The sequence below is a fragment of the Electrophorus electricus genome, chromosome 13 (genome assembly GCF_013358815.1).
Source record: "Electrophorus electricus isolate fEleEle1 chromosome 13, fEleEle1.pri, whole genome shotgun sequence".
Classification (NCBI taxonomy): Eukaryota; Metazoa; Chordata; class Actinopteri; order Gymnotiformes; family Gymnotidae; genus Electrophorus; species Electrophorus electricus.
The window spans coordinates 12,646,178-12,660,489 of NC_049547.1; the positions used below are offsets into that span (position 1 = coordinate 12,646,178).

The window sequence follows — 14,312 nt, forward strand, 5'->3', positions numbered from 1 at the left end:
AGCAAACCTTCTTAAAATGAATTGTCTAAGTCATTTGAAAGAAGAAATCTTCCAGAGCATTTAACACTTCATTGTGCTTGGTTTAAACAGACTGACAAGGTTAAACAGACTGATGAGAGTGCATAATGGAGAGTGCACAATACAATGCAACCTCTGACTGGCATCACAGCTAGACCACTTTTATAAAGCAGCACCACCTTAACACATTTACCACCTTAAACAATTTACCACCTTAAATCAAAGAAGTCCAAGTTAAATAAACAATAAAACTGTCTCGGTAATATAGCAATGCATAAATCTATTTACTTATTTTAGAAATAGACAATACAATATACTTTAAAATCTTCAGGGTTACTTCAGATTACTCTAGTATTGTTTTAAAATTATGATTTTTAAATAACCACAACAAAAAAAACCTCTGTTGGAAGTTTGTTGGTAGACATATCTGAGGTAAACATCCTGTGGCCCTGTGTTTGGTATGTTTTGCTGTGTGATCAACACAGGAAATGCATGAACATCCATATTTGTGGCATGAGAAAGCAGACTGACTTCCAGAACTCTGCATACTCAGAAGGATAGAAGCATGTTGTCTGAAAATGTCAAAGATGGTCATTGTATTTCTAATAAGGGGGAGATATCTACTAGAGCCACTATATTTGAGATTTATATCTCATAATGGAAAATTAAACTGTGGAAGAAAATCTCTTTTAATTTATCTGAATAGAAGAGCATTTATGCCCCAATACAAGTATGTTTTGAGAAGCACATAAAGAGTAGATTAATATCTGAACTTTACATTATATTTATACTTTGAAGGCTGGTTTCCCAGACATGAATTAAACCTAGCTTTGGACTGTCATGATGTGACAAACATAAACCATTGTTTTGTTTTGTTCTGTTTTTATCTACATATAGGTCAAGTCTGGGTGTCAGAAACTGGCCCTTAAACTACTTAAATGGTGATGCAGACAGCAACACAACATAATGTTCCAAACGGCAGTATGTCTTTAAGAATCAGTTGGTTCTGCCTATCATAAACTAAGGTTTGTGGCTTTAACTGTACCCTAAGCCAGAGAAACACAAAGAAACATCTCATATAACATACCGTCACTATGACAACCAAGCAGAGTCATTTGGTTTGATTTCATAGGTTCCACACAGAAGAGATCCAAAAACCCTTACATAATTTGCCACTAAATTTGCTTTGGCCTCATAGCCCTTTGGAAAATAGTCATATCATCACTGTCTTATGCAAATTTGTCAAAGTTTGTCCAGTATAGCCAAGAGCCTAATAAAACCTATCTATTCTTTCCATTTAATAGGGAACGCTTTATTTCAATGAGATTATCTAAGTAAAATAAAGTTGACTATACACTACATCACAGATTTGCATAGATTAAGAATTGCTCAAATTAAAGTAATTGTATTCGTTGCCTTCAGCGCACAGTAAGCAGATTCAGATGTATTGATTTGCTGTCATTCTATGCAACTTTACATATGGATCCCACTAGATAAACATCAGAGCAGGGTTGTTGATTTCAAAGGCACTGCTTTTTTTAAAGTTGCTATTCATTTGGCTTTGTCGGACCACTTCCGCTCCGCAGTTCTGAGACCACACAAATTATCAGAAGCCAAGACTAAAAAAACGAAAGGAAATCTATTCCTTTTAAATGCTCTCTCTCTCTCTCTCTCTCTCTCTCTCTCTCTCTCTCTCTCTCGTTTATAAAAATGTTTACGTAATGGTCACCATGGGTTGTCTAGAAACATAAAAATTAAAAGTAGCCTGTCTGGTTAACATGACTGTCTGCTGGATGGAAGACACTTAGTGTGCCCCAGAGTTGTCGCGTGCATCACCATGTCGCCTTCTTCTCGCGCTTTCCCCATTCTGCCTGCATGGGGAAACTTCTTTTTGGAACTGATGGGACTATTTGAAAGTAACTATTAGGAAAATCTTATCGTTCCTGAAACTAGCAAATATGATCATGAGGACACTAAGGAACCTACTTTATATAGGTAAAAGGACAAGTAATGTCAGTCATTTTAAATATTTTACTGTTCGTTAACTATGCTTTATTTGCGCTTTATCGCGGAAGGATTTCAGCGGAGCAATGAGGTCAATGCTTCCGCCCAGTTTTCCGATGTGCATTGCCTGAGTTGAAAATGGAGTTCGTGTAGAACAGATCCTCTGAACTTCCCGAGGAGATTCTATTAATCTAATCTTTTGCATGTTTTTTCTTTCCTTTTTGTGAATTTTAAGTTAAAAAAAGATACTGAATTTGTGTTCGATCTTCATGAGTCTGTCAATGATATCATATATATATATGTATATATATATGTGATACGTGTGTATATACATATATATATATATATATATATATATATATATATATATATATATATATATATATGTGTGTGTATATATATATATATATATATATATATATATATATATGTATATATAGCGGAAGCCACGGTGTTTTCTATTTTCAAGTGTTGGCTAAAACTAAGTTTGCGAGGCAGTAGCTCGATCGCTAGCTAACCGGTTACAAAATTGTTCGGAATTGTATATTTTTGTACACTTTCACGATTAAGACATACTTGGAATTTGTCGATCTTCACAGAAGGGGATAATGAGGATGGACACTTGGTTACAGATGGATTTCACTCATTGGGAAGATACAAATCAGTGGTTGCGGTTACTGTTCTTATTCTGAATTCGCTTGTGGGAGCCTCGAAGCATGCACCGCTGTAACGTTAGACAGTTGTTTTATGAATAACTGCCTTCTGATGCGAACAAAAATGGTGAATTTTGCGGTGTATTTCCCCGCCTTGACTGCGTCGTCGATGCTACTTCCAGGATTTGGATCCCCGTGAGAAAAAATGAGCGAAGATTCAGCAAATCCAAACAACGAGTGAGTATCTGCACAATTCCTGAGCTATTGGACCCAATGATGCCTGCTCGATCTTCTGATTGTACGGGATGACCGTCTACATGATTTGGGGATTAGATTTGCTAGCTGTGTATTCGTTACAAGCTACTGCGGGAAGATGACGGGATCAGGACATTTACTGAGCCAGTTTGATGAATTAGACAAGGCGATGTAATACTTCACGACCATCATTATAGGTTAGTTAACGCTATAACCTCAGTGACGCTAGTCTAGTAATTCAGCAAAGAACGTTTTGTATGTCTGTGTATGATAATCATTTGGAATTAAAAAAAACCTACGTACTTTAGTTTGAAGGCCTGTTTCAGCTCTCACGTAAGCATCTGAAAAATCCACGAGTCCAGATGGGCTGTGTATGGATCATATTCACCTGGTTTCTTTGCAGTGCAGTTACACGACGTTCACGCATAAATCCGAGAAGTTAGTACCGAAGAAACCCATCAAGTATTAGAAATATCAAATTTATAATATTAACCATGTAGCTGTTACCAGTGACAATATAATGGATTTTGATAAATACTTAGCGAGCATTATCGCGTTGAACCGTAGAAAAGTTGCAAAAAAATGACACCATAAGTACAAATACAGCGATTAGAACCCTTCTGTAAATGCCTTTCTGCCCTAGCTAAATATAACATTGTAGCTCACGGTGTACCATATTTGCTGTTGTCTGCACAAAGAGATTTATTTCAACAAATATGTTGTTATTCAGGTTTTCGTGTAATCCAGGGTATTTATTTTTGTTTGCGTGTTCATTACCGCAATGTCAGGCTCAAAGAAGCTATGGACGCCATATTTTTCTCAATCACTCTCATTTGCATATCACAATCCTCATTCATAAAAATGCCAAAATGACAGCTTCTGGCCCCTGAATTGGTCTTAATCTGAAGTATAGGAGAGCGTATTTGCCATTTAATATAAGAAAAAGTGGCGTTATTTTTGTGTTGGCATTATTTTTCACTGCATATCCATGTTTTTTTAATGGGCTGATCGCTTGCGAGCGCTTGTTGACAGTCACTGAGAGAATCTGCTCGGGAGGTGCTGCGACCACGTGACCGCCTCCATTCATAAAGTACCTGGGTGCTCATTCACACTCAGCTGTACTGTACACTGTGTCTCCAAACAGAACAGAGGTTCAAACCAAGATTATAGCTAGCATACTTGTCACATGACAAATACGTTTGGCACATCTTATAAATCTATATAACCTTTATCATTTTAGCTCAGGGTTTGGTGGCTGCGCTAAATTACGACATGCTCACTACAGATTTTTCTTTGCCTTATATATCATTGAAACGCCAATTTTCTCTCGCGATTTTTCTCATGTATCAGATCCATTGATAGATTGTAGGAAGTCTTTGTCCTTAAACTAGTCATGCGTTTCCACAAATATTATGTAAGTTGCTTTTGCTGTTGTCGTTTTTTTTTTATTTTTTGTTTTTTTTTCGTCTGATGAAGTATAGGTCAGACTGTGATGGGGTTTATAGATTTTTGGATGTTGCTCTCACACTGGAATGATATGTTGATGTCTTTTGTTTTTCTTGCATGGTTAAGACTCTCTGGTACCATGGCTTCTGCACAATGCCTGTTGAGATGGGAATAAAAAGAGGAAAAGCAAGATGTCATCATTTAAAATATTTCCTCTTCTTTGATATAAATAAAACTCACCTTTTATGACTGTTCTTTGAGTGAAAGATGAGTGATATCGCAAGGCAACTACAGTGTACTGTGTCATGACAATGCATACCTCAGTGAGAATACCTCAGTGTGTTTTGCATTTGTGAGGACATTCTGTCTCATCTGTGACGCAGTGTTCATTTCGCTACCTCCCTAAACGTACATATACAAGATCTGCAAAAGCCAAATGAACCAAATTATTCTCTTTATCATATCATAAAAGTGTACATTTTCTGTGCATTATTTTAATACAGCAAATTGTGTAAGCGTGCGTGCTTGTGCATGCACGTGTGTTTGTTCGAGCGTGTGTATGTGTGTGTGCGTTGCTATGTTTGGTAACCACTGGTAACTGTTACATTTAGGAGCCATATACTAAGTGAGGGTGTGCTTTAATTTTTTTTCCATATATAAATACACATTTATATATTTTTCTTCTTTGCAAGAAGTTGAGATCACAGGATCACAACTTCATGCTCAAAAAGATTAATCTTAGATTGTAATCTTAGATATAGCATATTTGCAAACATTGTTTTGGAATTATTTTAGGCATAGCACAGTTAATTATGTGATGAATCAGTCAGTCACAGGTGGAATTGGTAATGACTCTAAAATGGCAATAGAGTAAGTAGTTTAACTTGGTTTACAGTAGAAAAGCATGGGATTTAGCAAAGAGGTTTGCAGTTTAGAACTTTGATTGAACAATACACCATTGAGATTTAGTAAACTAATTATCGAAGTTTAGTAAAGTCTTATCCCTGGTTATTCAGAAATGAAGGCTGTGTGCCATATGAGTAAAACTGGCTTACTGGTAGAAATTCCTGCTGCTCTATGGATTTACCAATATCCTTTATTACTATGAAAGTGTCTGATATTTTCTGTGGTGCAGTAGCCATATAAGAACTACTGAAATGTTTTGATATTTAGTACTGGCAGAGATGGTTCAGAGGGGTCCAGTTTTGCTGTCTGTATTATGTGCATGGAGAACTATGACCCTTGATGACCCCACAGGCTAAAATGTAGGTTAATCTGAGTGTTGGGTCAAAGGCCACAAAATAACTAGTAATGCATGGATGATGTGCACATGGTCTCATTCACTGTGCGTTATTAATATGTATCATCTATTGGGCCAAGCAAAAAGCCGCAAATTGCGAATTATTGATTCAGTGCGTTGGTGTAACAGTATTTGCAAGAAATTAAAGTGTTGTGGCTGAAACAGCAAAAATACTCAGATACGCTACAGGTTCCAACATAATACATGCTTGTTGTTGCTGTTGTCTTACATCACTGTCCAAAGGATTGTTACATATTTTAAAGCCAAAGTTTTGCCTTGGTGTACAAGATGAATAATACATTTGTAGATCAAGTTACCAGTCTAAATCTATAAGTTATGTTAAGGATTGATGACATGCCTTGTATGCTGTCAGCTTATGGTAATGCTACCAACTGTCTATTCATGCTGCCACTGAGTATCAGAAACTTTGCAGTTCTCTTAAAAATGCTCATAGATTATCATGTTCTGTATTAATGCAAGCTTTAACTATCAATTGGGGGGAATTGGGTTAAGTACTAGTGATGTAGGATAGGGAAAATGTATTGCACAACAGCAAGACTGAGTTAGATTTGTAACTCAAACTTAAGTCCCACATTTAACAAGCACTAATGAGAGCCTCAAAATTGAGCCCTTAATGAACATCTTAATTGAAACTGATATTTTTGCAGACTTTGCAGTGAAGATATTAAGATATGAAGATATTTATGACTCAGATCTAGAGTTTTTAAATGTCTTGGTTATTCATCTAATAAAATGTAAATGCTGTTGCAAACTGAGGCTGGCCTGTGAAGAGCACAGCACAGCAAGAGTGTTTCCCAGCACTTTAGAAATAAATTAGCCCTTTTCCCCTTTATTTTGAAAGTTTGTATTGCTCATAGATTTTAGGATAGCTTGGGTTTAGGAGGGGACTCTAATATATGAAAGTGTACAATAAAACCAGTTCTAGATACCGAAGTAGTTGCCACTTTGCCCTTAATGTAGACACTTCAGACATCAGGCTTTGTTGACTTTGTGCTTTATTGATATCCTTGGTACTTCACCCATAATCTACAAATGTCAGACAGTAGGGTGTGTCCTGGACAAGCATCCTTCCTCAGGACACTTTTTATACACACAGAGTGTTTGTTTCACACCATAGTTTAATTTGGCAACATCTGTACTTCCTGTGACAGTGGTTTTGACAACTCTGCTGACTGAATGAACAGAAATGTTTCTCACCGAGAGGCTGGATGCACTTTTGCTCAGGGCTGATTATAAGATAATTAGATTATTATGTTTTTTCCATTCACCAGTCACATTAGAGTTAGGATTTATGTAAGGCTTCCAAGTGGTGCACTAGTAAAGCAAACTGTGCCTCCTGGACTCCACAGAGAGGCCCAGAGGGGGCTGCAGATTGCAGATCACATTCTCTTTATAAAGTGATGGACTGATTTAACAGGGTGATCAGGTGGGGTAAACGTTTAATGGTAAGCGCTCTCCTCAAAGCATGGTGCAACACTGGCCATTGTGTCAGGACTGGTGGCCCAAAGACGTTATGGGAGCAGAGGGCACACACCTTCAGAAAGGATATGCATCTTTTTGAAATTCCGGATTTATAGTACAATACATGGAGAGACTAATGAGGTGAATGTTATCCTGTTGTTACAATATTGTATTCTGATTAGTGTTGTGTTTCAGGCTTGAAGCATTTTATTTGAATCGGTGAGGTTTGAGGAAGGGAGGGCTTCCTGGTCAAAAGGAAGTTCTGCAGGCTTGTTGTTTGTTCTTATGGTCAAACCTAAAGACGTGAACCAGTTCCCTCACGTCGCTCTCGTTTCCTTTTATTATTTCAGGAACAGAGCAAAGAAAGAACGCCTGTCACATGCCTAGAATATAATTTCTTAAATGCTACTATGTTAGCTTAATCATACTTAGCCTTAAACCTTTCCCCCAGCTACCTCACCTTTTGTGTTATTAAACCAATAAACTACCACTACTTGTGCATTGTTTCTTTGTTTTGGAGGTTGGCATTTGATGACATCACATTTGAGAAGTACTGTGTTATCTTATAGAGTGACATCAAACATGCTGAACTTCCTTTAAAGGCATATACGCGCATAGGCTTGGGCTTGATTAAGGCCTTGCCTCGCTGGCTGGGGGCCGCAGCTGTGCTAAGGCTGCTCCTTCCTATGAGGCCACAGGCGTAACAGGTTACAGATGTAAATCCAAAACCTTGTGCTTTTGATTCAGTCTCTACACTCTTTGAAAGCAAGAAGGATAAAATGTCCGTGCCTCCCTGTGTGTGTGTAGTGAGTGGATGTGGTTAGGTGTCTGCAAAAAGGAGATTTTTGTATATGTACATGGTTTCCAAGAGAATATTGTCTTGCATACACAGTGGAGACCCAAGAACCAGTAGCAGCTGTTATTTAAAACTTTACATGATAAGAAAAAAATGACATACTATAATTAAGGATCAACTGCTCTTATTTTACATTTATTTCTTCCAGAATAAACTGCATATATGATGCTTACAGTGGCTGAAACAAGTTCAGCATACAAATGCATTTGTGCTTATAATGAATTGTTCAATGAATGAATAGCATGATAACATGGACATACTGAAACTGTAATGTAAATCTCTCTGATGGAGACCTACCACCAGTCAAGCCTGCATATTAAAATGAGAGCAGCCCCCAGAACAGATTTAGTAGTGAGTCAGGTTCCCTGGAAGAATGACTTATCTCATCAGTGAGCTTGCCAGGTTTCGAGAGGTCCTGTGATTTGACATGCTGAATCGCTCCAATTTCAACCTTGTTCGAGCCTGAATTCACAGTACCTTGCAGAAACATGGCGAACAGAGGTGTGCTTGCTAGAGCATGGAGGCACTGTACTAAGTCTCAGCAGCTGCAGTTGGGCCTGACTGCCTTATGCATTCTACAGGCCTGGTTCAGGCAGGAAGTGACCGTGAAGGAGCTGTTGAATTACTGACATAAGTAAGAAAATAAAGAGCAGAGTTCACTGAGTCATACTGATGAAACAACCCTGGAGAAGAGACAAAAGGGGAGGCACATTTGTATTCTTTAACCCTTTGCCTCGTGGCAGGTGGGCCTGCCCCTGTGATTCCCCTGTCCAGGTGGTTCCCCTGTCAGATGGTTCTCCTGTGATGGTAGTTCTCCTCCTATTATGGTGGCTCATTTTGCCGATTTGCCCTGACGGGTAGAGCAGCATCCCAAGAGAGCCCTCCAACATCAAAGCTCCCGGGCGCACTGCCGCACTCCAGATTTGCGGTTCTGCTTTTTCTGCAAGCGTAGTGCAAGGTTTTAATTTTCCAAATGCTTGCGGTTTAAATTAAGATCATCTCAATATGTGGCTTGATTGATGCTTGAGAATAGTTCTCTGCTTTTGGTGCACAGACGGGAGGACTTGATTTCTCATGTTGCCGCGGCGCTGAGCACCAGAAGGCTGACACTGAGGTTGCTTTCCAAAAGGATGGGTTCATTTTGCTGTGAGACAAAAAGTGGATGGCGCCATACCCTGAGCACTGGGCTGGGTTCTTCACTCCTTTTGGTAGTCCTGTTTGGGATTTATTACAGCATCAAATGGGACGTGTTGGTGTAAATCATGGAACTCACTTGTACGCATTTTTTCAATCTCTTAATGCACTTATATTACATCATAGGGCTGATTTACTCAGTTCCAAACTTTAGCAATTCAAGGTGAGCTCGTGGCGTTTCCTCTTTTCCCATGTGTCCAGGCTTCAGGCTAAATAATATAGCCTTGCTTTCTTCTTAGAACACTATAGATACTATTTAAATTGAAGCTCTGGTTTGTTAAACTCATTAGGTAATATAATTCCTCTGTCATTTAAAAAAAAAAACTTGTCAGAATTAGTTTTTTATGTGTTTGCGTATACCGTTTATATATGGCTTGTCAGTAGTAATTGAGAACAGGCATTAGTAAATATACCGACCATTTGTGTCCAGCTAAACCATGTGTAGACTCCATAGCCAATAGGACATATATGCACATGGGTTCACATATGTTTAGAAGCATGGTGTCAATAATTGCAAAAAGGATAAATTAAAGAATCACAGATATGCAGGGCAAGTTAGCATAATTTATAATACATAAAGATGATTCTTGGTGATTTTCTTGCAATGTGTGCATACCTGAAAATGGCCAGTAAGAAAAGATTGTTTTAGCTTTTCATTGGTTTTGTGGCAGTGGTGGCCTGGCCATACACAGGCTTTTAGACACACAGAAGCCCAAAAACTGAGCTTTCTATGGGGGTTCAGGAGCATAGAGACCACTGATATCTAATCATCCAGTCAAGAGAGGTCAGTGTTTGTTGGCCTTCAACCATGTATATGTAGTTTATGAAATTACATGAATTATTCTGTATGAGTGTTGATTGACAATATGCAATCTTACATTCCAAACATGGCCATAAATAAGGAATGTTTCAATGATTATTTAGCATTGATGTTACCTTTCTATCAAATGCCACGCAATCCTTATGTGCCAACTCGTGCAAATGTTATTTGCCTCTGCTAGGATAATCTTGCAACGAAAAAAAAAAAAAAATAGGGGTCTCTCATTTTAGCATGCATGTCAACGCTTTGCACAAATAGAAATGAAAGAAAATACTTTCAAGAGAAAAGTTCATTTTGACATCGGATAACTATCAGACTGTTAATCCATCCACCCACTGGAAGCTAGCTAGTTAATTCATTAACAAGAAACATCATGATAGCTGGCTAGCACTTTGGGCACAGCCGACATCTAGGGTGAATGGCACTGAACTAAGCAGTCCACTAATAAAATTCTAGTTACCTGTATCACTCTTTGGTGGATTGAGTTGCCTGTACAGTTTGTTGAAACAATCAGAACTGCAGTGTTGAGTAAACATTTTGTAGTAATGACAAGATCTTTTACTCCTCACAGTACAGAAATGATGCCGGTGATCAGATGAGAAAGTTTGTTATCTTGGTGTTGTCTTTGCAGCAGCAAAGGGAGTTATTTTTAGGCAATTATTTCACATCTTTTATTATATACACCTCTGAAAAAATACTGAGGTCCAGACTTCAGTGACTTCAACAGGGTGGTAGTGGGGCCATATGTTATATAATGATGTCCTATAATGGTAATCAAAGCAGTCATAAGCAAGGCCCTTCCTTCAGAATTATTGTTGGTGTGATATTGCTTTTTGGTTAAAGTACCTGCTTAATGTGTGTACATGTTTAACCACATTTGTTTCATTCATAAATTTTCCAGTCTTACAATGCTCTGAGAACAGTTCTCAAATTACACATAAATACATTTACAGGCCATACATTGGATTAACAATACTTTTTTAAAAGCTTATCTTTGATTAAATCCAATATTGATCCAAATAGATATACTAGTAGTCAATAAAACAATTTGAGTATTACTCTTTTCAGGGCTGTTCTACTCTTTTGAGGTACTTTTGGTCTAAAATAAATTACATACAACAAGGAATTAATAACCAAAACTGAGCAAAATACAGATTTATGTATATAATTAACCACATATACAAGTAAATGTAACTAGTCAGGTACTACCTAACTCTCCTCTTATTTAGTGTTGCATCTTGGAGGCTGTTCCCTCAGGTCTCTCTCAAATCTCTTGCTGTAATAAATTAATTCTTGGCTTGGTATAGTAGCTAGTCCTTTAACCATTGTGTTATAGTATTTGTTTGCACTATTTCTACTATAGTAGGAAAGGGGAACCATTGGCAGGACTAGATGGACCTCAGTGTCTTGACATGGTAATCTATGGTAAGTAAGCAGTATAGTTAGTTAAATGATCCACAAACATCCACATATTGGCTTCACTGAGAGGTGTCTTTTGAAGAGCACTTAACAAAGTCTGCATTTCCACAGGCCTTGTGGAGCTTGACCCCTCTACTGAGAACCTTCCTCTTCCTCACTCTGAATAGGAGTGAGGAAAGCTTTCAGTGATGTCTTCTAAGTTACCAACTGTGTAGTTTTGACATGTAAAAGTTTACATTTGCGGAAGTACTTGCAATAATACTCCATTTATTGCCAAGTCTCTAATTTGCATCTCAGCATACAGATTTGTTCTTCAGAATGTTTATATCATTATTTAACAGGTCAGTAAGATGTTGTCACCAAGATAGGATATGGTTTCTTTTGGTCTTCCAAATCACGATTGTCTGAGTTTGAAATATCATTTATTTACTCTGAGGGCAAATTATTCAGCCAGTTCTTCTCCACTCTTCTTCTTTTTTTCTTTTTTTTTCCCCCAGCGAAGGAAGCAGGCCAGCGGAACCTAACAGGCCTCCTTTGGTTCAGCACAGGAAAGAGGGGTGACATTTTTCCCTTTCTGATGCTAATGAACAGAGGAGCTTTTCCAGCTTTTGCTTGCAGAGCGTGTCTCCCCTGCAGCATGCTCCACTGCCTGGACATTGTGAGAGCACAAAAATCCGGCCCTGCTATCCAATAACGTGAAATTTCAGCAGAGAACCGGCCATTGTGTGAATTTAGGGGGAGTTGGAGGGAGGCGGGGCCGGTGGTGGTGGTGGTTGGGGAGGGGGTTTGGTGTTGGCTTGGCAGGAACCCAGGTCTCAGGCCACATCCTACCACTCTCCACCTCCCCATTTGTCAGTGCAGGAAATGGCTGCCCCTGGATCCCCCAGCCTCCTGTTTGGGGCCTTGGAGGGAGGGTGTCTCTCACACACTTCTTCACATAGCGCCTCCTAGGCTGCTTGATTTAGCACATGGTTGTGAAGTCCCAGACCAACCACTCTCTGACTGCAGTAACCCTAAGATCACCGTGTTGTGTTTGTCATTTCATTTCCTGTATTATTAGTGGAAATTATGGATATCGGTATTACCGGAACAAGTTCTTCAGTCAGGCAATGGTTGGAGCATCCACAAACGGCTGCGGGTTGAAATTGCTGGTGTGTTCAGGGTTTCTAAGATGAACTTGAGCCTTGCCAAAGCTGTGCATTCCTGTTGATCACAGTGGATTTCTCTCTCACTCTCACTCACTCACTCACTCACTCACACACACACACACACACACACACACACACACACACACACACACACACCAAAAGTTGCAATTAATGAAACTTCAAATTCTGACCTTTTTTTTGATTCCTCATAATGCCTGTATTTTCACTGCATTTCCCATAATTCCAGTTCAGCCGGTTTACTAATTTTTATTTCCATTTCCATCTTCCTTTTTTTGTGCTGTTTATTTAGAATTCAGCCTGTTTTATGGTTCCTAAAGGACAGTGTGCATTGTGCCTGAAAAATCAGAGAGTCTTCTTTCTTCATCACTCAGATGATTTGAGTATGTGACCCTATTAACTCAGTCTGGAGCAAGCCCGTCATGAGCTCAGTAAGACTTCTCTGAAGCCCAAACTCCAGCTCATGCTTTTGTCCTCCAGGGTTTTTTTTTTCCCCGGAAAGGAAATCAGTCATCCAGCAGACTGATTTGGGCTCTTAGCTGATCTGCTTCCGTCTCAACTCTGCTCTCTCTGTGAGGGGGCAGAGAACCCAACCTTTGCCTCTGTGCTCATTAATGTGTGGGTCTGATTCTGACTTTACTGCTGACGGTGTGAATGTGAGACTGTGCGAGACTGTGGGTGTGACTGTGTGTGTGGGTGTGTTTGTGAGACTGTGTGTGTGTGCGTGCGAGAGAGAGAGGGTGATTAGTGTGTGCTTGTGCATTTGTGTAGAGTGAAGTGGAGTGGAGTGAAGGTGGAGTGGTGGTGATAGTTGGGTAGTAGGGAGGTCACACTTTTTTTTTTTTTTCTTTTTTTTTTCTTTCTTTTTTTTTTAAACACTTCCTTTTTTAAAGGAAGTGCAGTGCTTCCCATTACAAGTCTCTCTACTGCTCTTTGTTCTCTAGAGCTTGATTTCTTTTTTGAAGTGCTTTAAAAGACAATAGTAGTGTATATTTTTATGGAATATATTTCGATTCATTGTGTGCACAAGTGGCATGTCAGGGATTTGAAAAGAGTTCAAATAGATAGAAAGATTTTTAAACTCATCTAGGTGTTTCAGCACCTGTCAGCCAAGCCTCCCATATTTACCAATTTCCACTTCTCATATTGTGCTTTTTTTAATCATACCACTTATTTTTACCTCTTTTTTATGATGGTAGTTGGTTATATAATTGCCTTCTGGTTGTAGTGACATAAGGTATCCTTTAAAAGGTTAACTTTTAATTATGTTATTTCATTAGTGTGCATCTTAGTTTCATCATTTTTCTTATCTTCTTAATTAACAGGAAACTGGAAAATTGTGCAAAACTACATAATGGAACTGACAGGATTGAGTTTAGGACTCATTCTCAAATTGCATGAGAATTAAATTTTTTTTTTCCCCAAAAACAAATTTCGTGTTTTGTTTTGGAAATGAATAAAGGTCTTGCCTGCATTTACAGAGGTGATCCACTTCAGGAAAGTCCCTGTTAAAAAGCCTCAAGTCACAGGCCTGAGAGGACCATTTTTAAAATGGTGCTGTTGTCCTTTTAATATGTTACCAGGATCCATGACGAGCCACGTGTGTAAAACAATGACCTTTGTCATTTCTGCACTCACTATGATGTAATGTTATCTGATAGAAGAAGCTGTAGATAGCAGAGTAACAGTGGCTTCTTAC

General features: G+C 38.7%; 1 protein-coding gene across 1 annotated transcript in view; it reads left to right on the plus strand.

The window, feature by feature from the left end:
* The first annotated feature begins 2,474 nt into the window (after positions 1-2,474).
* spred1 (sprouty related EVH1 domain containing 1) overlaps positions 2,475-14,312 on the plus strand; it is a 29,277-nt gene continuing 17,439 nt past the window's right edge. Inside the window, exon 1 of the mRNA XM_027011629.2 lies at positions 2,475-2,912. Within this exon, the coding sequence (XP_026867430.2) occupies positions 2,881-2,912 (32 nt within the window). The 5' untranslated portion in view covers positions 2,475-2,880. The remainder of the gene's footprint in view (positions 2,913-14,312) is intronic.